The sequence below is a fragment of the Terrapene carolina genome, unplaced genomic scaffold, assembly GCF_002925995.2.
Source record: "Terrapene carolina triunguis isolate 2854851 unplaced genomic scaffold, T_m_triunguis-2.0 Scaffold558, whole genome shotgun sequence".
Classification (NCBI taxonomy): domain Eukaryota; kingdom Metazoa; phylum Chordata; order Testudines; family Emydidae; genus Terrapene; species Terrapene triunguis.
In genome coordinates, this window is record NW_020664909.1 from 2,501,813 (window position 1) to 2,525,684 (window position 23,872).

At 39.8% G+C, this 23,872-nt stretch overlaps 1 protein-coding gene across 1 annotated transcript in view; it reads right to left on the reverse strand.

Moving 5' to 3' along the window:
* The window catches only part of ABI3BP (ABI family member 3 binding protein), a 292,470-nt gene that overhangs the window by 130,431 nt on the left and 138,167 nt on the right, over positions 1 to 23,872 (reverse strand). The window contains exons 9-15 of the mRNA XM_029913250.1: positions 22,717 to 22,788; positions 21,536 to 21,631; positions 21,062 to 21,139; positions 10,894 to 10,968; positions 9,283 to 9,357; positions 4,273 to 4,353; positions 2,232 to 2,305 (exon numbers count right to left, since the gene is read on the reverse strand). Of these exons, the coding sequence (XP_029769110.1) occupies positions 2,232 to 2,305; positions 4,273 to 4,353; positions 9,283 to 9,357; positions 10,894 to 10,968; positions 21,062 to 21,139; positions 21,536 to 21,631; positions 22,717 to 22,788 (551 nt within the window). The remainder of the gene's footprint in view (positions 1 to 2,231; positions 2,306 to 4,272; positions 4,354 to 9,282; positions 9,358 to 10,893; positions 10,969 to 21,061; positions 21,140 to 21,535; positions 21,632 to 22,716; positions 22,789 to 23,872) is intronic.

The window sequence follows — 23,872 nt, forward strand, 5'->3', positions numbered from 1 at the left end:
GCTTGAGCTGAAGCCCAGCCTCTGAGACCTTCCCCCCTCTCAGGGTCTCAGAGCCCAGGGTTCCAGTTCAAGCTTGAATGGCTACACTGCAATTTTATCGCCCTGCAGCTTGAGCCCAAGTCAACTGACCTGGGCCAGCCTTAGCTACGGGCCTTTTTTTGCTGCGTAGATGAGTAGTGCCCAATGCGATTCTGACTGTGTGGATCTCCCTCCCGAAACCAGGGCCCAAACCAGAATAATTAAATCACACTTCATGCTATGTGGTCTCATTGCAAGACCTCAAAAGTACAATTTAGAGCTAACCCAAACAAATTACGTGAATGAAATGCTAGCCTTGCCAGTCTATCACTATTCCATTTTTTTACCTTTATTTATGGAAAGCAGGTGTGGGATTAGATTATTAATAGTAGTATTATCCCTAATAATTTTGAAGTCGGTAGCTATATTTCAACAAACCAAGTTCTTAAATATTACTGAATATCCTCTCTCTTTAATACAGACTTTAATGGCTTTTCTAGGCGTACAACTAGTTCATGGGAAGATGGGGTGTAAATCTACCTCGTGCTAGCCTGCCATGCACTAACTGTTCATATGGACCCTGAAGTTGCTCACTAAAACTTTCCTATGCACTTTGATCTAACCCACTTTGAAATGAGAATAGATCTAAGTGCACTAGGGAACTTTTAGGGCAGGGTCCACACATATGGTGCGCAGCACGCCAGCGTGAAGTAGATTTACACCCAGCTTGCTGTGCACTAACTGCTCATCAAGATGAGCCCTAACTGTATCTTACTGGATCTCTTCCACTACAATAGAAATAGATGGCTATGTTCATTCCATAGGGGAGAGAGCTGCTGGCCTCCAGGCAAATCCAGAAATGCTGTGAGAAATTATAATAAATCAGAGACAAATTCTAAAATCCATACGAAATTCTACTCAGTCCAAACTCACACTGAAGTCTATGGGAGTTTACTTAAGTAAAAATTTCAATATTAGGGACTTCTTTTGCATGAACTGAAAAGTACATGCTCTAGATAAACTGCCACTATCACATGACAGGCTGTAGTAGGATTTAGTGCAAGAATTAACTGAATCAGTACTGTCTCAGGGGAAAGAATACTGCTTACCTCACCCGAGTGTTAACTAAGCCTGATCATACTTAAGCAATGAAATTCAAGTTCACAGCATTACAATGGGGTCTTCTGAGTTCATCTTATCTATAAACTTGCGAGTTAGAATTTAGTTGTGAAATCAGTGAAGAAAAAATATGCTCTGGCACAAATTCAAAATAAAAGATTAAAATAATATAAGTCAAAAAAATCAATAAATAAATATGCTGTAACTCTTGTTAATAATCATTAGACTTTTTCACTAAAATATTAGTGAGGTTCACTAGCTCACTACTCTAATACCTTAGCATGGGCAAGGATAGTTTCCACTGGATTCAATGGGAACCACACAAATGCATCCATGGACAAAATTATGCCCTACAGCAAATGTGGAAGGGTTGTCAGGTTCTCAAGCACAACAGAAGTGCTATGGCCTAAGGGTAAAAAAAATCAACTGCCAATTCTGGGTACCCAGCTGGAGACATATTAAAGGGGACTGATGATCAAAGGGTGAGCCCTCAACACTTTATGAAAATCAGGCCCTTTTAAAGTGTCCAACAGTTGAAGCAACACAAATAACTATTCACATTTGAAAATTTAGGCCATAGGTACATCTCTAACAAGAAGAGGCTAATAACTTCACTAGACAAATCAACTATTTAACAAAGTCATTACACAGTCCACAACTTTGCTGTTGGATGGAATGACAGTTCAGCTGTGAGATACAAGCCATCTCTGAAACTGAAGGGGCATTTACAAGGAAAATACTAAGCCCGTGGAACAGATCTTTCACAAATATAAGTTTTTATAGCTCTACTAACTTAAAGGGAGCTGTGACAATTTACACGAGTTTAGGATATTCTCTACATCTTCACAATTCTTCTAAAAACATTTGTAAGTAAATAATTTTGAGCATCATGTCACTAAAATCAAAACAAGACTTATGTGGAGTCACAATTTTGCAGTAGAAAAATTTCCTGGCTGTAGCATTATAAATCATACAACCACATTATTGTATCTGAGGTATTAAAACCACAAAACCCACCTGGGCATAATACCAACAAATCTGACTCAAATAATATTTGTTTCGAAGCTCTCAACTTTAGAAATAAGGCAATTAACGGGTTTTGTCTGTAGTATTTTTGGCGTATCAGATATTTTGGATCCAGAGGGAATCAGCTGCATTTCATTAGAAGCTATGATAAAAGAAATAACCAGGTCTTTATTTGCTATGGGTCATTGGGAAAACATGGCACAGAATTATTCCAGCACACAGAAAATGCATGCCTGAAGCCAGCAATATAAGAATAGGCTGACCACTGAGATACAGTTTCATAAATAATGGAAAGAAACATTGTGGAAAGACAGAAAGGAGATTGGAACATGAATATTCTCAGCTCTGTCCTGAACCGTCATATGAAGAATCACCTGTCTAAGGAAGACAGAAATAAATATCCAACAATGAAAGTTTATCTGCTTTGTAGTTAAGCAAAGACAACCATGATTTAGTTCTCATAAAAGCATCCTCTAAAGCAGTGCAGCCAAACAAAGTTAACCTTGCCAAAGAAACTGCAAAGGAAAAAATGGGATTAAAATAAGCTGCAAACAAAACAAAACAAAAACATCACCATGACATAATGTTCCCCTGGGCTTCTGAAATGCAGGAGGTGTTTTAGGGTTAGGAAATTCTGGAAGCCTGTTTGGAACTGCAAGGGGGGTGGGGAGAAAAGAGAAAGTACAAAATTGATGTGAGTCAGTAGAAATCTGAAGAAAAAAAAAGTGTTTGTTAACACTTGCGGTTCTCTTTGTATAGTGTAACAGAGACAGAAACAAAAAGACCCTTGTCCCTACATTCCAGTGCTGGTGAATTCAATACAACCTTTTCTTTTATTACTCACCTATATACCTACTAAGTACACAGTTGCATACATCATTCCATGACTATTCATGTCTGCGCCCCTCTCTGGAAAATGAGGCCAAATTTTCAAAAACTACCTCTGGACTTTTGTTCACCATTTTGCATAGATTTGTGTGTACAATACAGAGAGTGAATTTAACATTTTGACATTTCTTAATGTAGAATTGTGACTGCAAGAAGACTGTGGATGCTGCTACTAACAACAAAACAAAAATGAGAGCAATTGTTAATGGAGAAAACACATTTTGCAATACAAAGTTTGTGACCAGGATTTTGTATAGGACACTATTTTTTTCCTGGAGAAAAAAAAAAAGACTTCATGCCACGTTAAGCCTCAGTGAGTCATGACAGTCATACAAATGACATTTGTATTTTAAATGACAATTTGATGCCATCAGACAATCTTCCTTGAGTTTTTGATGTTTTGAGTATTTATACATTTAAATAATCAGTTTTGTAATATAACACAACCTGTGTAACCTGTCAACAGGAGACTAAAGATCATTTCTAACTTCACCTATGTAGATTTGCATTGCTTTTACCTTGAAAAGCTGTTTTTGTGATTTTTTCCCCCCCATGCTAAAAGTGAGGGCCATTAAAAATGGAGCACATGCCATTCTGCAGAGATGTCAGAAGCATAGCATCTCTTATTCTAAATATAGGGAGATACTCCTGTTACTGAAGGAATCCAGTGAGGTGAATTTATTATTTTAATGGCACCTACTGTGCATAATAATGTTACAGTACCTGTGGTTTACAGTGAAAATTTGTTTCCATGTTGTAAGTAATGTATTACCAAGGAGGATTTCCTTGAAGAAGGATCTTGAGAGAAAACCAAGGAGCTGGACGTTTCTCTTGTATCTCTACAGCAATATTACTAGTGCTACACCTGGTTACAGACATCAAGAGACATACAGACAACCCAGAATTCAGTAAAGGGCAGGACAGAATATTACTTTGAATATGAGAATACCTGGTATACCTATCAAGAAAACTTTACCAGAGACTATCAGCTCACAACACCAGCCATAGCACAGCTAGGCCTAGACAGCCGTCTGTACTACATTTTATCTGAGATATATAAATTAGTAGCTGTAAATGTAAAGTAACCCAGTAAAATTTAATTAAGATTTTCTTTGGAACAGCTCGCTTCTAAAGTGTTGTAGTAAAAGGTAGGAGAATTCTGGAGTGGAAAAAAGAAGGAAATACTACATATAGAAGATAAGTAGTCATCAGATTAGTTACCCGGTATGTTTTGAGTTTGTGCCCGGTCAGGTTTAGGAATTGATTTTGTTTCTTCAAGTCCACTGTCAGTTTCACTGTGAGCTGGAAAAAAGAATCTAGACTTAATTTTGAATCAAGAACATAACAGCAGCCATACTGGGTCAGACCAATGATCCATCTAGCCTAATTTCCTGTCTTCTGACTGTGGCCAATGCCAGGTGCTTCAGAGGGAATGAACAAAACAGGCAATCATCAAGTGATCCATCCCCTTTCGTCCACTCCTAGATCCTGGCCAGCACAGGCTAGGGACACTCAGAGCAGGGTGTTGCAGCCCTGACCATCCTGGCTAATAGCCATTGATGGACCTATCCTCCATGAACTTCTCTAGTTCTTTTTTGAACTCTGTTATAGTCTTGGCCTTCACAACATCTTCTGGCAAAGAGTTCCACGGGTTGACTGTGCGTTGTGTGAAGAAGTACTTGTTTTGTTTGTTTTAAACCTGCTGCCTATTAATTTCATTGGGTGACCCCTACTTCTTGTGTTATGTGAAGAAGTAAATAAAGTTTCCTTATTCATTTTCTTCATACCAGTCAAGATTTTATAGACCTCTATCATATCCCCCCCAGTTGTCTCTTTTTCAAGCTGAAAAGTCCCAGTCTTTTTAATCTCTCCTCATATGGAAGCTGCTCCATATCCCTAATAGTTTTAGCTGCCCTTCTCTGTACTTTTCCAATTCCAATATATCTTTTTTGCAATAGGGTGTCCAGATCTACACACAGTATTCAAGATGTACGTTGGGGGAGGGATAGCTCAGTGGTTTGAGCATTGGCCTGCTAAACCCAGGGTTGTGAAGTGCTTGGTCCTGCTAGTGAAGGCAGGGGGCTGGACTCAATGACCTTTCAAGGTCCCTTCCAGTTCTAGGAGATAGGATATCTCTATAAAATAAATCATGGATTTATACAGCAGCATTATGATATTTTCTGTCTTGTTACCTATCCCTTTCCTAATGGTTCCTGACATTCTGTTAGCTTTTTTGACTGCCACTGCACATTGAGTGGATGTTTTCAGAGAAGTATCCACAATGACTCCAAGGTCTCTTTCTAGAGTGGTAACAGCTAATTTAGACCCCATCATTTTGTATGTATAGTTGGGATTATGTTTGTCAGCGTGTATTACTTTGCATATATCAACACTGAATTTCATTTCATTTGCCTTTTTGTTGTCCAATCACCCAGTTTTGTGAGGTCCTTTTGTAACTCTTCGCAGTGTGCTTTGAACTTAACTATCTTGAATAATTTTGTATCGTCTGAAAATTTTGCCACCTCACTGTTTACCCCTTTTCCAGTTCATTTATGACTATGTTGAATAGTACTGGTCCCAGTATAGACCTCTGCGGGACATTACCTCTCTCCATTCTGAAAACTGACCAATTATTCCTACCCCTGGTTTCGTATCTTTTAACCAGATACTGATCTGTAAGAGGACCTTCCCATTTATCCCATGACTGCTTACTTCTTGTAAGATTGTAAGCTTACAAGCAATCCTTGTAAGCCTTTTTTAATTTCAAGACTAAACTTCTTAATAGCCAATTTCCATCCATTTGTTCTTGGGCCAATATTGGCACTTAACTTAAATAACTCCTCCCCCTCCCTTGTATTTATCCCTCTGTTATATTTATTGAGAACAATCACATCTCCCCTCAGCCTTCGTTTTGTTAAGCTAAACAAGCCAAGCTCCTTAAGTCTTCTCTTGTAATGCAGGTTCTCCATTCCTCTGATCATCCTAGTAGCCTTTATCTGCACTTGTTCCAGTTTGAATTCCTCTTTCTTAAACATGAGACACGAGAACTTCACATAGTATTCCAGATGAAGTCTCACCAGTACCTTGTGCAATGGCAACAACTCTTCCTTATCTCTACTGGAAATTCCTTGGCACAAAATCAGAAAGGCTAAGGCACATAATGAGTTACATCTAACATAAAGGGGACATAAAAGGCAAGAAGAAGAAGTTCTTTAAACACATTAGGAGCAAAAGAAAGAACAAGGAAAGTGTAGATCCTCTGCTTAGTGGGGAAGGAGAGCTAATAATTGATGATGTCAAGAAAGCAGAGGTGTTTAATACTTATTTTCACTTAAAAGGGTATGAGGGTGACCAGATGCTCAACACAATTAACAATAAGGGAGAAGGAATGCAAGCCAAAATAGGAAAAGAACAGGTTAAAGAATATTGACATAAGTTAGAAGTATTCAAGTCTGCAGGGCCTAATGAAATTCATCCTACGGTACTTAAGGAGCTAGCTGAAGCAATCCTGGAATCATTAGAAGTTATCTTTGAAAACTCATGGAGGATGGATGAGGTCCTAGGGGACTGGAGTAAAGCAAACATAGTACCTATCTTTAAAAAGGGGAACAAAGTGGACATGGGGAATTATAGACCAGTCAGCCAATCTTCGATACCTGAAGAGATACTGGAACGAATTATTAAACAACGTTAGCCCCTAGATGATGATAAAGAATAGCCATCATGGATTTGTCAAGAACAAATCATGCCAAACCAACCTAATTTCCTTCTGCGACAGGGTTACTGGACTAGTGGATAGTGAGGGAAGAAGTCAATGTGATAGATCTTGATCTGATGAGACTTTTGGCACAGTCCCACATCACGTTCTCATAAACAAAGTAGGGAAATGCAATCTAGGTGCAATTTTTATAAGGTGCGTGCACAACTGTTGAAAGACTATATTCAACAAGTAGTTATCAATAGTTTTCTGTCAAACTAGGAAGGTATACCTAATGGGGTCACCCAGGGGCCTGTGCTGGGTCTGATACTAGTCAATATTTTCATTAATGACTTGGATAATGGAGTAGAGAGTATGCTTATGAAATGTGTGGATGACAACAAGCTGGGAGGGGTCCCAAGCACAGGATTAGAATTCAAAATGACCTTGACAAATTGGAGAATTGGTCTGAAATCAACAAGATGAAATTCAATAAAGAGAAGTGCAAAATATTTCATTTAAGGAGGAAAAATCAAGATGGGGAATAACTGCCTAGTGGTAGGTTACAGTGGATGACAAACTGAGTATGAATTAACAATGTAATGCAGTTGCAAAAAAGGCCAGTATCATTCAGCAGTGTATTAACAGCAGTGTTGTATGTAAGACATGGGAGGTAATAGGAGTGCTCTACTCAACACTGGTGAGGCCTCAGCTGGAGTATTGTGTCCAATTCTGGGTGCCACACTTCAGGAAAGATGTCGACAAATTGGAGAGCGTTTAGAGGAGAGCAACAAAAATGATAAAAGGTTTAGAAAACCTAACCTATAAGGAAAGGTTAAAAAAACTGGGCATGTTCAGTCATCAAATATGTAAAGAGCTGTTATAAAGATGACTGATCAATTGTTCTCCATGTCTACTGGAGGTAGGACAAGAAGTAATGGGCTCAATCTGCAGCAAGGGAGATTTAGGTTAAATAGTAGGAAAAACTTTCTAACTACAAAGGTAGTTAAACTCTGGAATAGGTTTCCAAAGGAGGTTGTGGAATCCCTGTTTTAAGAACAGGCTGGACAAATAGTTGTCAAAGGGGCTCTAGGTTTACTTGGCCCTGCCTCAGTGCAGGGAGCTAGACTTGATAACCTTTCAAGGTCTTTTTCAGCCCTACATTTCTATGATTCTATGAAATAATCAATGTGTGCCTTATTTCTAATTTTAATTTGTCTGGCTTCAGCTTCTAACCATTGGTTTTTGTTAATACTTTCTTTGCTAGATTAAAGAGTGCTTTAATTTCCAGTATTTTCTCGCCATAAAGGTACTTACATACAGTAATCAAGTCATCTCTCAAACTTCTTTTTGATAAATTAAAAGAGATCCTAGCATTCTGTGCCACTGTACATTTAAAAGAAAATGAAGGTTTCATACAGAGCAGCTGCTCAGATGCCACAAAGGCCTCCGAAGCAGCAGCAACTGGAGGACTTCACTGAACAGCTGGTACCCACAGTAGAGCACTGAGGGCGACTTTCAAAATGCCCTTATTAGCTGCCACAGATAGAACTAAGGCATGTTGCAGTGGTCCACCTACTTTTTTTTTTTAAATCTGGAGTAGTCATTGTACAGAACTGTTTTCAGCCAGAACACAGACTCACAATAATGCTCCATTTTGCATTGTAATGTGCTTCTGTTTTGTGGCCAGTGGTAAAGAACTAGAATTTGTCTCAGTATCACTGTCAGCAATGAGACAGCTGGAGAGATGATCTTTATTTACAGCACTTACAAAAGTTAAAATAACAATTCAGCCAATCAGAATTCATCATATTGATCACTAATATATATCATACAGTCTAAAAAATAAAAAAAAAGTGTTTATTTCTGGCAGTTCAGGCTTCTGATTAGTGAAATACTGAATTTTTTCTTTTTCTCTTTTGAAGGGCCTGTAGATGCCAATCACCACCAGCACAAGGTGCTGGAAAGTGACAGTCTCAGCTTCAGAAAATGAGGGTTCAATCTTACTCCTACAGATTTCAATCGGAGCAGGGCTGTGCCCTCAGTAAAATGGCAACCATGATGGTGCTGAAAAGAGCATTAATTCTCTTCAGGGACAGCATTATACTACACCACATGTGTAGATTTTCAGGAAATGTCTTTATATTGTTTTATTTTCACTTGAAATAAATAAATGTATGCAGCAATATTCTAAGAGACTAATGAGAACAACAGGTAAAAGAGATTGCCATAAGAGCAGCAATTTGCATTTCATAATTTGGAGATATTACTTTATCTTTTTATTGGACCATGAATTATTCAAGGCAATTTGAACATTTAAGTTGGGGTTTGTTTTTTAAAGGCACTACAAAGTATTAAAGTAAATTGCTAGATTTTCAAGTTATATTTATTAGGCCTATTACACACAATATTATGCAGCCTATTGCAAAAGCTTTTTTTTTTTAATACCACATCTGTGAAAAAGAGAGATTTCATTAAGGCAGTCTTTGGTAGCCCTCACTCTACAACGAAAGTAGCATAAACATAGTACTGACCCAGTGTGTTCAATGGTAATTCAGTCGTAGGTGCTATGCTAGGTTCTGCGGATTCCAGTTCATTTTTACTGTGAGCTATGAGAAAAAAAAGAGTTATTTTTTTCTTTCAGTACACATTCACTTTACACTTTGTCCACAACACGCTAAGCATGCTTCAAGCCAGAACTGACCAGACTGGTTTAACAGCTGTAACATCTCATTTCATGAAGGTAGCATGCTATATGATGGGGTCTAAAATGGCTGATACCACTCAAGAAAGAGATCTTGGAGTCATTGTGGATAGTTCTCTGAAAACAATGTGCAGCGGCAGTCAAAAAAGCGAACAGAATGTTGGGAATCATTAAGACAGGGATAGATAATAAGACAGATAATATCATATTGCCTCTATATAAATCCATGATATGCCCACATCTTGAATACTGTGTGCAGATGTGGTCGCCCCATCTCAAAAAAGATATATTGGAATTGGAAAAGGTTCAGAAATGGGCAACAAAAATGATTAGAGGTCTGGAATGACTTCCGTATGAGGAGAGATTAATATGACTAGGATTTTTCAGCTTGGAAAAGAGACTAAGGGGGGGATATGATAGAGGTCTATAAAATCATGACTTACGTGGAGAAAGTAAATAAGGAAGTGTTATTTACTTCTTCTCATAACACAAGAACTAGGGGTCACCAAATGAAATTATTAGGCAGCAGGTTTAAAACAAACAAAAGGAAGTATTTCTTCACACAATGCAGTCAACCTGTGGAACTCCTTGAGAGAGGATGTTGTGAAGGCCAAGTCTATGACAGAGTTGAAAAAACAACTAGATAAGTTCATGGAGGATAGGTCCATCAATGGCTATTAGCCAGGATGGACAGGGATGGTGTCCCTAGCATCTGTTTGCCAGAAGCTGGGGGATGGATCACTTGATGATTACCTTTTCTTTTCATTCCCTCTGGGGCACCTGGCATTATTTCACCCCTGAGGCCCAAACAGTTACATGGCCATTATAAAAACTAAATCTTTGGATGTTTTCTGCTGTGGAATGGAAACCAATGCCAGAAAACCAGATATTGCAACACATGCTGCTTCTTTAGGACCCAACTCAACTTCCACCAAAGTCAGCAGAAGTGTTGCAACTGACACAAGTGGAAGATGGGCTGGGGGTCCTTACAGAGAATCAAATCAAGCAAGTTAGCTTTCTGAAAGCTTGTGACAAAAAGTCATTGACAAGGGATAGAAAGACAATTTTTAAAAAAAAGAACCACTGTACTTTTCTGTCGTACTTCAAAGGTTAGCCTGTCACATGGTTCAAAAGTAATCATAAAAAAAGGACAAAACACACAGAATTCATGGGGGTGTTTTTTGTTGTTGGTTTTTTTTTAAAGGGGTCAGCTGTTTTGCCTTTTCATATGATATCTGAATCTGGCAGTCAAGTTAGCGGAACCATGTACATAATAAAAGAAGACATTTCAGGTTTGTCCACAATTAGAATAAAAGAAAACAGGCTATTTGATGTTTTTTATTGCATGCAGCAGAGACTCAGGCCATTGTTGTAATAAAAGGAGTTCAGGGAGCAGTAAGCTTAAGGGTTAAAATTAACATGGAGAAAAAGATGGTTTTACCTGGAGATGCCTCTGATTTCTCTGAGGCAGCAGACACGGTAGGTTTAATGCTTTCCTGAACTGATTCAAGGGTAGCTACAAAGCAAAAGGTTAACACAATTGAGTGAGATAAGGCTGCTTAATGTCATGGCATGCAAGGCAGCAAGAATGGGTTTAAGAGTCAAAGGATTTATCAATCACTAAATTCCTGGATAGTAAAACCTGACGTGGAATTACAGTGGTGGCTCTAAAGAAACTCTTTACACACTTTAGCAAGTTTTGCACCAAGATTTTAATGCATTTTCTATTATAAGTACAAGGCAAGTGCAGAGGACTACTGCAGACTGAAATAACCTACCTATTTATCTTTGAAATAATGGCAAATATAATTTCTTTTGAATAACGTACATAATGAATTCCTGGATGCAGAGTGGTTTGTGGGTTTTTTGTATAACCCCTTTGCTAGAATTCCTCTTTGTGGCAGAAAGGCATTCAGCAATAAGGGCGTGTGTTTAGTGGTCAGAGCAGGGGAGATTTATGTCCAGAAGCTTTTGTGATAACTCACTGTGAAACATGGGCAAGTTGCTAAACTGTTCGGTGCCTCAGTTATACTATCTGTAAAATAGTGATAAAAATACTTACCCACCTCAAGATGTTGCAAGTTTTAGTTAGCACTTTACAAACTTCACAAACAAACACTTTGTATGAAAAATGCCATCTAAGAGCAACATATTATTATTATTCTCACTAGGCTGAAGGTGTTCTGTTGGGTAATTAGACCAAGAACATTTATTAGGAAAGGAGCCTTAAAGAGATTTATTCATATCAAACAGCATATCCACTTTGATAAATTGTCAGCACAACACCTATAACACTCTGTAAACTTACAGAATTGATACATAACTTGTGACGTCATTCATATGCAAAGATTCTGCTAACTGTTGGCTTGATCCACCTCCCATGGAGGTCCATGAAAAGATTCTCACTGACTTCAAGTGGAGTTCAATTGGGACTTAGGAAAGAGAAGAATGTGCTAGTTGTTTGAAAAATGTGAAAGGGTGAGGAGACATAAGACAGCATTAAGAAATATGGGTTGTAGTGTTAAGAGAAAAAAAATTCCCAAGTGGAAAATACTGAGAAATGAGGGATGGAAGAGATCAGATCATAGAACAGTCTCTCTATGGCATCTCAGACCAAAGGGGAAGAGAGATGCAAATGAGAAAATGGTGGGATGCCTGGCTGCCAAAAACACTGAAAAACGCTAACCCTTCTGGTAGAATAGCATTTTTAGTTGTGATGACTAAAATCTGAACCAAAAATACAAACAAAAATCAAGGAGCTAACAAAACAGGTACTACACAACTCAGTTATCCTGCTTATTGTTATATCCCATCCCTCACCCTTCATTTGTTCGTTGTCTATTTAGATTACAAGATGTTTGGCAAGGATATTATCTTCATTGTACATGTTTCCATAGCTTGTAAAACACTGTTGGCAATACACAATAAAAAGTCCATAAAAGTAAAATATAAATATAACCACCTCTAAGATGGATGACAGTAGTTAATATATGGCACACTGTACAATGTTGGGAAAAGGCAGTGTTTTATATTTAGTACACATACACAAACATACGTAGTCTATATATAAAGCATCAATATGAGAGTGTAGCACTGAACGTGAAATGATGGATTTCTTGAACTGTGTTCTTATGACTTTTTTTTTTTTTTTTTTTTTTGGACACTCACAATTTTCATGGTCAAGGACCTATACAAAGGATTACTCAACATTTTAACTTTGACCTACCCCATACAGCAAGTTAGTTTCCTATGGGTATAGTGTGCTTCAGAGAGCACTATACCTTTGTCCTATAACACAACAGCTTTTAATCACTGATTAAAGTAAGCATTTATCACGGTCAGTTTCAGCTTCACAAGAGAATACACAAAAGAAGTTAGACAAATATTTAGGTATTTTTTAAAAAGTTGAACATGAGGGAATCAGAACTGAAATTCTTGCTTGAATGCACAATAATTCAAGTAAATATTAACTGTGCTAGACAGAAATGCCATACAAGGAACATTGGCATATCACTTCAAAGGATTTTTTTTAAACTATAATGCTAGCAACATAGAGAAGTATACATTGTTGAACAGAAACAATGACACAAACAGAAGGTGGGACTACTTGACCATTTGTGATGCTAGTGTTCTGAACTCGAAAGATATCTGAAAAGAATGATCACTGCACAAAGAAAAAAATATGGAAGCAGCCCTCAAGGTGAACTATGAAAATATGAAAATACATAAAATATTTTAGTAAATAAATATAGAGAATGTAATGATAATAATAGAAAAGTTTAACAATGTCTTTATTTGGAGCAAATGAACATACAGTCAGCATTTGCCAACAGTTAACAACTAATTGTATTCGAAATACCACATTATCCTTCTATTCTTAAATTAGGAAATAACTAATAATTCTGTGGTATTTGTTAGCAAATGATGGTTGGTTTTTTTTTTTTTTTTTTTTTTTTTTTCATTTCTGTACAGTAGATAAGTATACACAACTGCTGGATGTAAACAGGGGGAAAAAATGAACAGAGGAAATGAAGCATTGGCATATATGTGAGCTGCATGCCTATCTGCTTATGCAAGACAACATGGGTGAAAGCCATGCATAGGATTTGATTTAAAAGACAAAGGAATTTAAGTGGATGCAGCTGAGGTTGTTTGAGAGAGAGAGAGAGAGAGAGAGAGAGAGAGAGAGCGCTATTCTTTGAGTCACTAGGAAAGGTTCAATAAGGAATAGTGGAATATATTTACCATGATATAATATCAGAGGGGTAGCCATGTTAGTCTGAATCTGTAAAAAGCAACAGAGGGTCCTGTGGCACCTTTAAGACTAACAGACAAGTTAGTCTTAAAGGTGCCACAGGACCCTCTGTTGCTTTTTACATGATATAATAGCTAGCAAAGATGCAAATCATCTGAAACCCCTCAGTAGCTGCACACAAGATGCATGACTTTTCATACGCTGACTCAAAAATTGAGTATCTACAAAGTTGTGATATTTTTGGAACCCCTCCCCCTCCCACTGAATTATAAAACTGGAGATCTATGACACTGTTGTAAGAAGGGATCTTCATGTGATAGGAAGTTGTTGAAGATCTCATGATTTTTAAAGATCAAAAGTAGAAACGGTCTATCAATCAGCCTGTTAGATAGCAAGATGTGCATCTGATAAGCACATAAAAAAGACGTAGATAAGGATTTTATCCTATGATGCTCAAAATTGTCAGCACAAAATATACACCATGGAAAGTTTAACTGTTTAAAAATTACCTGTTGAACTAATTATTTCAAAGTTAAATGACTGCTGAAGTATTCCAGTATTAAGAATGACAACAACAGTAAATAAAGTTAAAAAAAATCTGCTGTCACTTGGTTAAAAATAGAAATGGGCAAGTATTTTGTGACAAATAATTTGAGAATCTTTCACTTCTTTTCTGTTCATGGGTCATTTTTAATACAGATCAATTATTCCTGAATGTATTTATTATTCAAAATTATTTATCAAATAATTTCTATGAATAATTCTGAGTCTAGCTTGTTCACAAAATTGTAGCCAGTTTTCAGTTCTCTACATCTGAGATGTCTTGATGGGAAACACAAGACCACTTTTTTTGTCCTGTTCCCTGATTGGATACATATAAATCTCAGGACCAAGTCTCCAGATCCAATAAATACGTATAGATTTGAGAAAGTAAATTTTCTCTAAATATTTGCAATATGCATTTATAAGTTATTTCTGCAATAACTCTGGCTATTGAACTCATTTACTAAAATATCTGTGAAAAGTGAGTACAAAAAGGGACAAAACAGTAAATTATTTTAAAAAGAATAGTCACTGAATATTTTTTATGCATCCAACTCTAGTTAAAATCAAGTGTTCAGTATCCGTACCCTGAACGGCTATGGTTAATGCCTATGTGCAGAAGTGTCCTACTTTTCCTTCCAGCACGTTAGGATGAATATAAAGAATAACTGAAAAGCAGACTTCTCGGTCACAGTTCAGACTGGAATTTGGCAATAGTCTTACCTGGAGGTTGTAGAATAAGAAATCTGCAAACACTTTTAGAGACTAAAAGATAATAGTTTCATCCAGAAGACAGTTGGCAATCCTTACACATTTTTTCTGCATTACTACATCCTAAATTTCTTTTGTTCCCTACATACTCTCCAGAAGTACAAAAGTCTGGTGAACCACTCAATTTTGAATCTCCATACTGGACTGACTTGAGTTGTAGCTAGTCCAAGGAATTTATTGTCCATAATATTCAACATACTGTTATAGAAATTATTTGTTAAAAGTCCCACAAGATAAACTGAATTTTTAACTTCAATAAATGGGTCTGCTCTATTCTCAAGTCATTTACTGGGTCAGAAATTTTAAGTGGAGAATAGAAACTATGTCTTCATGAGAATAAAGATAGAGATCTTTAAAAAATAATGAAAATTGAGCTAGTCTGATCAGTTGTAAAATGGTGCTTCTTTGATGTACTCTGGTATACAACAAGCACAGTGAGATTTAAGGGCCGAATTCTGTGCCTTTTACTCATGCAAGTACTTCCATTCATTTGAAGTCAATCAGCAAGACAAGCAGGATTTGGCCATATATTCTGCTTCGTCAATAAGAACAAAGCGGAATAGTGACAACAAGACTATACACTAACTAAATTAAACCAAAGCAAAATCTTCTTCAAACAATTACTTTTCTAAACTTCTCATTCATTTCAATGCTTCTGTCATGGCTCTTTTGTAGCCCAGGTCTGCACCAATGAAGTCAATGGGAGTTTTGCAACTGACTCTAATGGGAGAAGAATCAGGCCCTTCTTCAGTTATAAAAACAGACCAGATAATGTGAAAGAGGTATAGTTTTATTGTAATGCTGTGGGATCTTAGAGAGTAGATCCATACACAATAAAATGAAATTATATTCCCCATTATTTAACACTAGAAACACAATCCCGCCCAAGCCTCGATCCTGTGGGAGTGTACATACAAATGCCAGGGCCAGCTCCAGGGTTTTTGCTGCCCCAAGCGGTGGAAAAAAAAAAAAAAAAAAAAAGCTGCGATAGCAATCGGTGGCAGCTCCACCGCGCCGCTTTCTTCTTTGGTGGCAATTCGGCGGCAGGTCCTTCCCTCCGAGAGGGACAGGGACCCTCCGCCGAATTGCCGCCGAAGAGCCCGCCGTGCCGGCCCTTTCCCTTGGCCGCCCCAAGCACCTGCTTGCTCAGCTGGTGCCTGGAGCCAGCCCTGACAAATGCTAAAGGTTTTTTAGTTCGTTGGGTTTTTTTTGTGTGTGGTTGAGATGCACGAAATATCTGCCATACATACTGACAAATGGGATTGAATTTGCTAATTTTGGTACTTTCAGATACTTAACACTTAAAAATACATAAGATTAAAATTGTAATTATTTTTCAAAGAAATTATCAGGTGATTATGGATGCCATTTTTGGTAATAATGATATTTCATCACCCATAATTGTAGGCAGAACATCTTGCTAAGTTAGACAACTGCACTGATCAAATTGGTTAAAAATTTAGGATCCAATCCTTTAACCCTTACTCACATAAATAAATGGTCCCATTCACTTTTGTAGGACCACTAGTGTAAGATTATGTCACTCACATAAGCGTTTTTCAAGGTCAAGCTCTTATTTTTTAATTTCATTTTGCGTATATTCTATGTGAGTCAATGGGTATTGCAGTCATATTTTTTCTTCACCACCCCTTCACAGCCAATTAAACGAATGGAGCACTACAAAGAGAGACAGTGCAACACAGACACAGTTCCAGACCAAGGTGGCCAAATGCTTTTACCAAGGGCATCATCAGCTCACTGGCAGTTCTCCCTTTGGACTTTGTCCCAAAACAGAAAATAGAAATTCAAGTACAGTTCTGTGTTCCAGATGAAAGATATAAAGGTGGCAACTAGTCCAGTGTACCAGACGGCATAGTGTACAGTAAACTTCTCACTTAAAGTTGTCCCAGTTAATGTTGTTTCGTTGCTGATCAATTAGAGAACATGCTTGTTTAAAGTTGCGCAATGCTCCCTTATAACGTTGTTTGGGAGCCGCCTGCTTTATCCACTGCTTGCAGAAAGAGCAGCCCATTGGAACTAGCTGGTGGAGACTTGGAACCAGGGTGGACCGGCAGCCCCCCTATCAGCTCCCCTAAGTTCCCTGTGCATAGCCGCCCAGCAGTTCAGCTGTCCCTCTCGCCACTGCCGTGTGCTGCTCCTGCCCTCTGCCTTGGAGCTGCTCCCAGGAGCCTCCTCCTTGCTGTGCAAGGGGGGAGAGAAGAGGGGTGCTAATGGCAGGGTGTCCCCCTTCCCCCCGCTCCTGCTCCCCACTCCTGTACCCTATCTCCAAGAGCAGAGGAGGGACAGGACAGGGCTCAGGATGGAGGGAGCTTGCTGGCAGCAGCTGCTGTCTCAACTTGCTGATCTACTTAAAAAGGCAATATACTTAGAGTGGGGTCAGCGTACTTAAAGGGGCAACACCCATCTCTCTCTCTCTCTCTCTCACACATAAAAGGCGTGTGTCTCTGTCTCTCTCTGCCATGCTGTCTCCCCTCCCTCCATTCGTGCTGCCTTGTAGAGTGTGAGGCTACATTAACAACAATGTGTTAACCCTTGAGGGCTCAGCTGAGTGCTAGTTCATCATTTAGCAGTAAGGCATTCCCTGGGAAATATCCCACCCTCTGACTCCACCACCTCAACCAAGCTTCACAATTATCATTGCTGTGTACAGTATTAAACTGTTTGCTTAAAACTTATACTGTGTATAAGTGTGTATGCAGTGATGAGCTGCCAAAAACTTAACATCCGGTTCCCTTCCTCACCCCACGAGGGGGTCGTGGCCCGCCCCCCAGAACTCCTGCCCCATCCACCCCCCCCACGTTCCTTGATGCCTCCCCCTCTGGGACCCCTGCCCCATCCACCCCCCTTCCCTGTCCCCTGACTGCCCCCCACTGCCCCATCCAACCCCTCCTCTCATTCCTGATGGCCCCCTGGGACTCCTGCCCCATCCAACCACCCCTTCTCTCTGTCCCCTGACTGCCCCTGGAACCCCTGCCCCTGACTGCCTCCTACCACCCCATCCAACCCCTGCTCCTTCCTGACTGCCCCCCCGGGACCCTTGCCCCCATTCAATCCCCCTGTTCCCTGCCCTCTGACCGCCCCGACCCCATCCACCCCCTCGAACTCCCCTGCCCCCATCCAACACCCCCTTCCTGCTCCCTTACCGTGCTGCCTGGAGGTGGCTGGCGGCGCTACAGCCACGCCGCTTGGCTGGAGCCAGACCAGGGCCGGGCCACGCAGCTGAAGTCGGGCTGGGCCAGAGCCGGGCCGCGCGGCTGGAGCCAGGCCGGGCAGCGCCTGGAGCCGGGCCGCGCTTGCTTCTCAGCCCTCCCAGGCTTCCCGCGCGAACAGCTGATTCGCGGGAAGCGGGGGGGATGGGGAGAGAAGCGGGGCGAAGCGTTCAGGGGAGGAGGCGGAGGCGGAGCAGAGGTGAGCTGGGGCCGGGGGTGGGGTGGGGAGCTGCCAGAGCTTTACCGGTTGTTAAATTTAGAAGCCCTTTTAGAACCGGTTGTCCCGTGGGACAACCGGTTCTAAAAGGGCTTCTAAATTTAACAACCGGTTTCCGCGAACTGGTGTGAACAGGCTCCAGCTCACCACTGTGTGTGTGTGTATATATATATATAAAATATAGTCTTGTGTCTGTCGAAAAAACTTTCCCTGGAACCTAACCTTCTCATTTACATTCATTCTTATGGGGAAATTGGATTCCCTTAACATTTCACTTAAAGCAGCATTTTTCAGGAACATAACTGCAATGTTAAGCGAGGAGTAACTGTATATTCTATTTCGGGGAGCTAGAGCAGCAGCTATTGCAGGCTTTAAGCTCAGCAGCAGTCTGGGGACAAGGGGCACACTTTCAGAAGCAAGCTTAATCAATCAATCCATCTGTAGAATACTATATTGCTACCACCTGCAGTTCTGATAGAGTAAGACCTGCAATTATTCCATTCTAATCTTTGACCTTACCACCCACCTCAATTACACTCACTCTAGCAATGGGTTACTGCTGATGCTAGGTGAGAGCATTAATGTAGTGCACAGTACCCTCTTTGGAAATATCAGCTCTGAAATGCTCTCAACTGATGTCACCCTTGAGCAGCACAAATCCTAAAACTGCTAATGAGTTCATATATACTGTCCTAGACATGTAAGAAGGAAGACATGATTTAATTAGGCTGCAACTTTATTAGCTTCTCATCTGGGAACTAGTGCAGGTCAGGATTCCTTCCTTAATCATTTCCAACTGGTGGAGGATAGCCAGCAACCTTTCTCCACTTCATAGCTGGTCCCCAGCCCTTTACTGGGACCCCAGAACCCTCCCTTCATATGAGAGTTAGGGAGCTGGGGAAAGCGGGTTATCTCCTCACTGTACCAGACATTAGGAGCCCCAATACCACTCCCAGCTTCTTTAGGGCATGCCCCTCCCTTAAATCCACTTCTGGTTTATCGGTGAACTGGACCCCCTCTGGAACAAGTATATGCACTGGATACCTGCCACCCGTTAAACTGCAAACTGAACTGTATCTCCTCACCAATCCACCAGGTCCCTACTGTGGGGAAGGCAAAAAAACCCAACTCACCGAAACTGGCAGTGAGGGGAAAAATCCTTTCCAGTTTCCAAAAAGGTGACTAGTATAATGCCCACAGAACACCAAAAAGCTCAGTCCTACACTAATGCCAGCGATGGGAGAGACTGAGTTGCTAATCCAGAGGGGGCTCAGGCTGGAGGGACAGGGTTTATATGTATCCTCCCCCTGGTAAACCAATGGTTACCTCAGCCCTACTGGCCCATCCAGATGATGCATTTCCCCACCTCTCAGGCACCCCCTCTCTTCCCCCCCCCCAGCTCCAACCCCTACAAGTGGGGTCCATAAAAGAGACAATACCCTGTTAAACCCCACCAACCCAGATAAAGACCTCTCACATTTCAGCTTGTCAAGAGTTACACTCTGTGCAAAGGAGGCTGGTGAGCTCTGAAATTTGGCAGATGAAATGGATATGTAAAGATGTCCTCAGTGCTGGTTTACAGCAATGAGTACTAGTATATTTTAAATATCTCTACCAATTTACTAACAAGCACCTTTGAAAATAAAAGCTTAAAGATTTTTTCAAAACCAGATGAGTTTCCACTATTAATGTTGCTTGTTTATATTTCTCTGCTTTGCCGATGAAGAGTTTCTTTCACTTTTAAGTTCTCTGTGCTGTAGTGACTGGACTACAAATATAATGATAATTTCTTTGTTGAAAAATCTTTTGGGAAATTTTTAATAACTTTTATGGTTCGTTTTTTTTTAAAACACAACACAGAAAGAAATAAAATAGGTATTGCACTTCTAATATATGTATGTAGACCAACAGACATTTGGACCAAAATTTTCAAACTTGGGTGCCTTAAAAGTTAAGCACCTGAATAAAAATGGACTGATTTTCAGAAGTGCTGGACACCTGCAACCGCCAACGAAGTCTGTGGGAGCTGTGTGTTCAGCACCTCCAAAAATCAGGCCACATTTTAAGGTGCTTAAACATGCCTAACTTTAAGCAGCTGAGTTTGAAAAATTTGGATTTAGAATTTAAGCAATCCGTTTTCATTTTCTATAGCAAGTAATAAACAATTTAAAGAGACAAATTTAATATACAATATGTTGTGTGGAGAACCTTCATTTGTACTATGAAAAAGAATCCAGGAAACTTGGTTTTACTTTTGGTAAAAGTTTGTTTTCACAAAATCTAAATTGTGGGGCAAATTTGACTAGACTGTGTCACTTTGCTTAACCAGTAGGAACAATTCTCAAAGCATCAACTAAATGATGCAGCCTGGAGCTCGCTCAGGAGATCACTTTCACATTATGGACTGTTTTCAGGTTTACTGTACTCTAGTTCTCATCTACCACCGAACTGATTTAGATATTGCCATGATCATAGCTGATTTCAACTGCAGCCCTCAAGAGAAATAAAGGCTGATTTTAATTTTTATGTGAATCTATCTTAGGAAAAGGTGTAACACATCATTTATAAAAACCTAAAATAGATCTATAATTACCTGGGAAGACCCATGGGGAGATTTCTTGCACTTCTGGTGTTTTGGATTCAGCAGGCCATGTTCGGGTTTCATTTGTAACTAAAAAGGCAGAAGTTAGATTGTAAATACCAGAGATACATCTGCTCTGCCTCTGTTTACATTTATTTCTACCCCCGCTGTAGTTTGCCAAAACAATCCAAAATGAACAAACACGTGAAATCAAATACCTTAGGAAACTGCTGAACTTGCTTTCACCACACACCCAATAACAACACGTGACTAGCTCTCTGAAACCTGCATTGTTTTAAAAATATTTTTTCTTAGTATCTGGTGTTCAAAACCTTGCAAGATTGGACACCTACTTACCCACAACAAAACAAATGCACAAAAAAAAAAAAAAGAGGCTTTGCTTGAATGTACATTCTCACACCAAAATACATTCTTCTGATGATGCTCACCAACCACATTAACTTAATATAGGAGATGTCTACTTACCCAATATTTTCTTTGGTGTTTCAGATATGCCCAGTGTCTCAGGTTTAGGGAGTTTCTGTTGTGGTGTTTCATTGAGACCTGGAATGATAAGGTGCACTACACATAAAGGTAAGCGAGCCATTCATTCAAAACATGGTGAGCTGTAATCTGCCCTCAGAGATGTCCATGCAATACCCTCTGAGCCACTGAGAACTGAGCATGACTGTCAGAGGGAAGAATTTAGCTCTGTTTTGTAAATGTCTAATCATTAATCCCATTTGCTGCTGCTCCTTCACCCCCTCTCCACCCCCTCCCCCACATTGCCACTGTTCTAGTATCATTGGCCACAGAAACCAATTACATGTTAGAGTATATAGACATGGTATATTCAGCATTGCAATACATGTATTCTAACTGGACATATCTTGATGACATGGCAGTCTTGTGATTAATGAGGATTTGTTTGTGTGTGGTTAGAATACTAAAGCTCACAGAACGAAAGTTAGGCCAAACAAATTTCATGCCGTGTAAGGTTCTTCCACACACCATTCCTGAGTTGAGTGGCATTACACTGGGGATAAATTTGTCTCCAGATATTTTAAGCAGAGTGGTTCCCAATCTTTTCAGACAAGAGTACCCATTTACTATAGTAAGTTGGTACCATCTAGTGCCTGCTACCTGTGTGCTCTAACCTGATACACAATTACCAAGTTCTACATCAGGCCAGACAACTGACGGGAATGAAGGAAGCTGTGATGCACTGGGGCTTAGTATAGGTCTCAGTAATACAGTGGAGTGGGGAAACGTAGTATACCATTCACAAAAGCCTGAAGTATCAGTACAGGTATATGTGCCGGTGGTTGGAAACCCGTGATCTTGTGCACACCTGGAGGGGGCCTAGCATATATTCACTTAACACCTCAAGATTATCTCTGCAAAATCACTTCTCTCCCTTCCCCTGCAATATGAAAGATCTGTTTTTGATAAAATAGTGGCAATAAGTCCTTTAAAATATTCTGACCATGGAATAGTCACTTTTATACTTCAGGTGCATCCTCCCCCTCACCACCATTATCATAAGATATAATAAAAAAAATCTGAACCAGTCTCAAGAAAGAAAGAACTAGAAAGGACAGGAAATGTAAAAGGATTTACACAGCTCTTTATCTATTGGCCAGAGAAGTAAGGAATGTCTTAGTCACCTAGTATTGCTCCTGGCAGGGAAGACCTGTCCGTGGTTTTAGGCAGCATCCGACGTGTGACATTTTGAATTACTGTGGAAACAGCAACAGTGCATTATCAGAGAAACTTACAAATTTTAAGTCAGGAAACAAAAAACACACACAAGAGGACTTTGAAAATTCTGAAAGCCTCTTTATTCAGTTTAGTATCTCAGAGATATCAGCTTCATATTTTCGTACATTATCTCAAACCTATCTAAGGGTTTGCAAGATGTCTCTTTTCTAAACCACCCCTAACTGCAAACCTTTCCCATACACTCAATGTCATTCTTCATGCCATCAACGTTAGATTGATTTTCTTTGTGAAAATTATGCTCTATACCAGGGGTTCTCAACCTTTTTCTTTCTGAGCCTCACCCCCCCAACATGCTATAAAAAATTCATGGCCAGCATTAGGGGGTAGCAAGCAGGGCAATTGCTTGGGGCTCCACGCCACAGGGGGCACCGTGAAGCTAAGTTGCTCAGGCTTCAGCCCCGCACGATGGGGTTTTGGCTTTCTGCCTTGGGCCCCAGTGAGTCTAACACTGGCCTTGCTTGACAGACCTCCTGAAAACTGCTTGCGCCCCTCCCCCCGAGGGGGCTCCAGACCCCAGGTTGAAAACTACTGCTGTATACTCAAGATATCACAGGACCAGTATCAGGAACTGCAGAACTTGGGGCTAATGAGATTTAGGGGAGCTTAAAAAATCCCTAGAAAGCGTCTGCTATTTAATGAGACACTACCATATTAACCGATAAGTCTGGCAGGAGACCACTACTATTTGTATGCTCCTACTCCCCTCCCATCACCCCTGCCATTCATGTGACCCTGAAGATACACTGGAACATGCCTAATAAATTTTAGGAGTGGTACTATTTTTAATAGGTAGAGCTGGGTGAATAATTCATAATTAATAATTTGAGACATTTCACTGCTTTTACCAGTTTTTTCTGTGAATAGTTCTAAATCTGTATCTCATTTGCTAGCAGTTTCTTGCAAGTATTCAATTTTCAAAGTTCTAGTTGCTTTAATTAAACAGTGCAGGTCTCATTGTATGTTTCTTTCACATGGCCAGATAAGGATAATTCTATGAATCAGGTTTTTGGTTCAAATACTCAATTACAAATTCAAAATTTG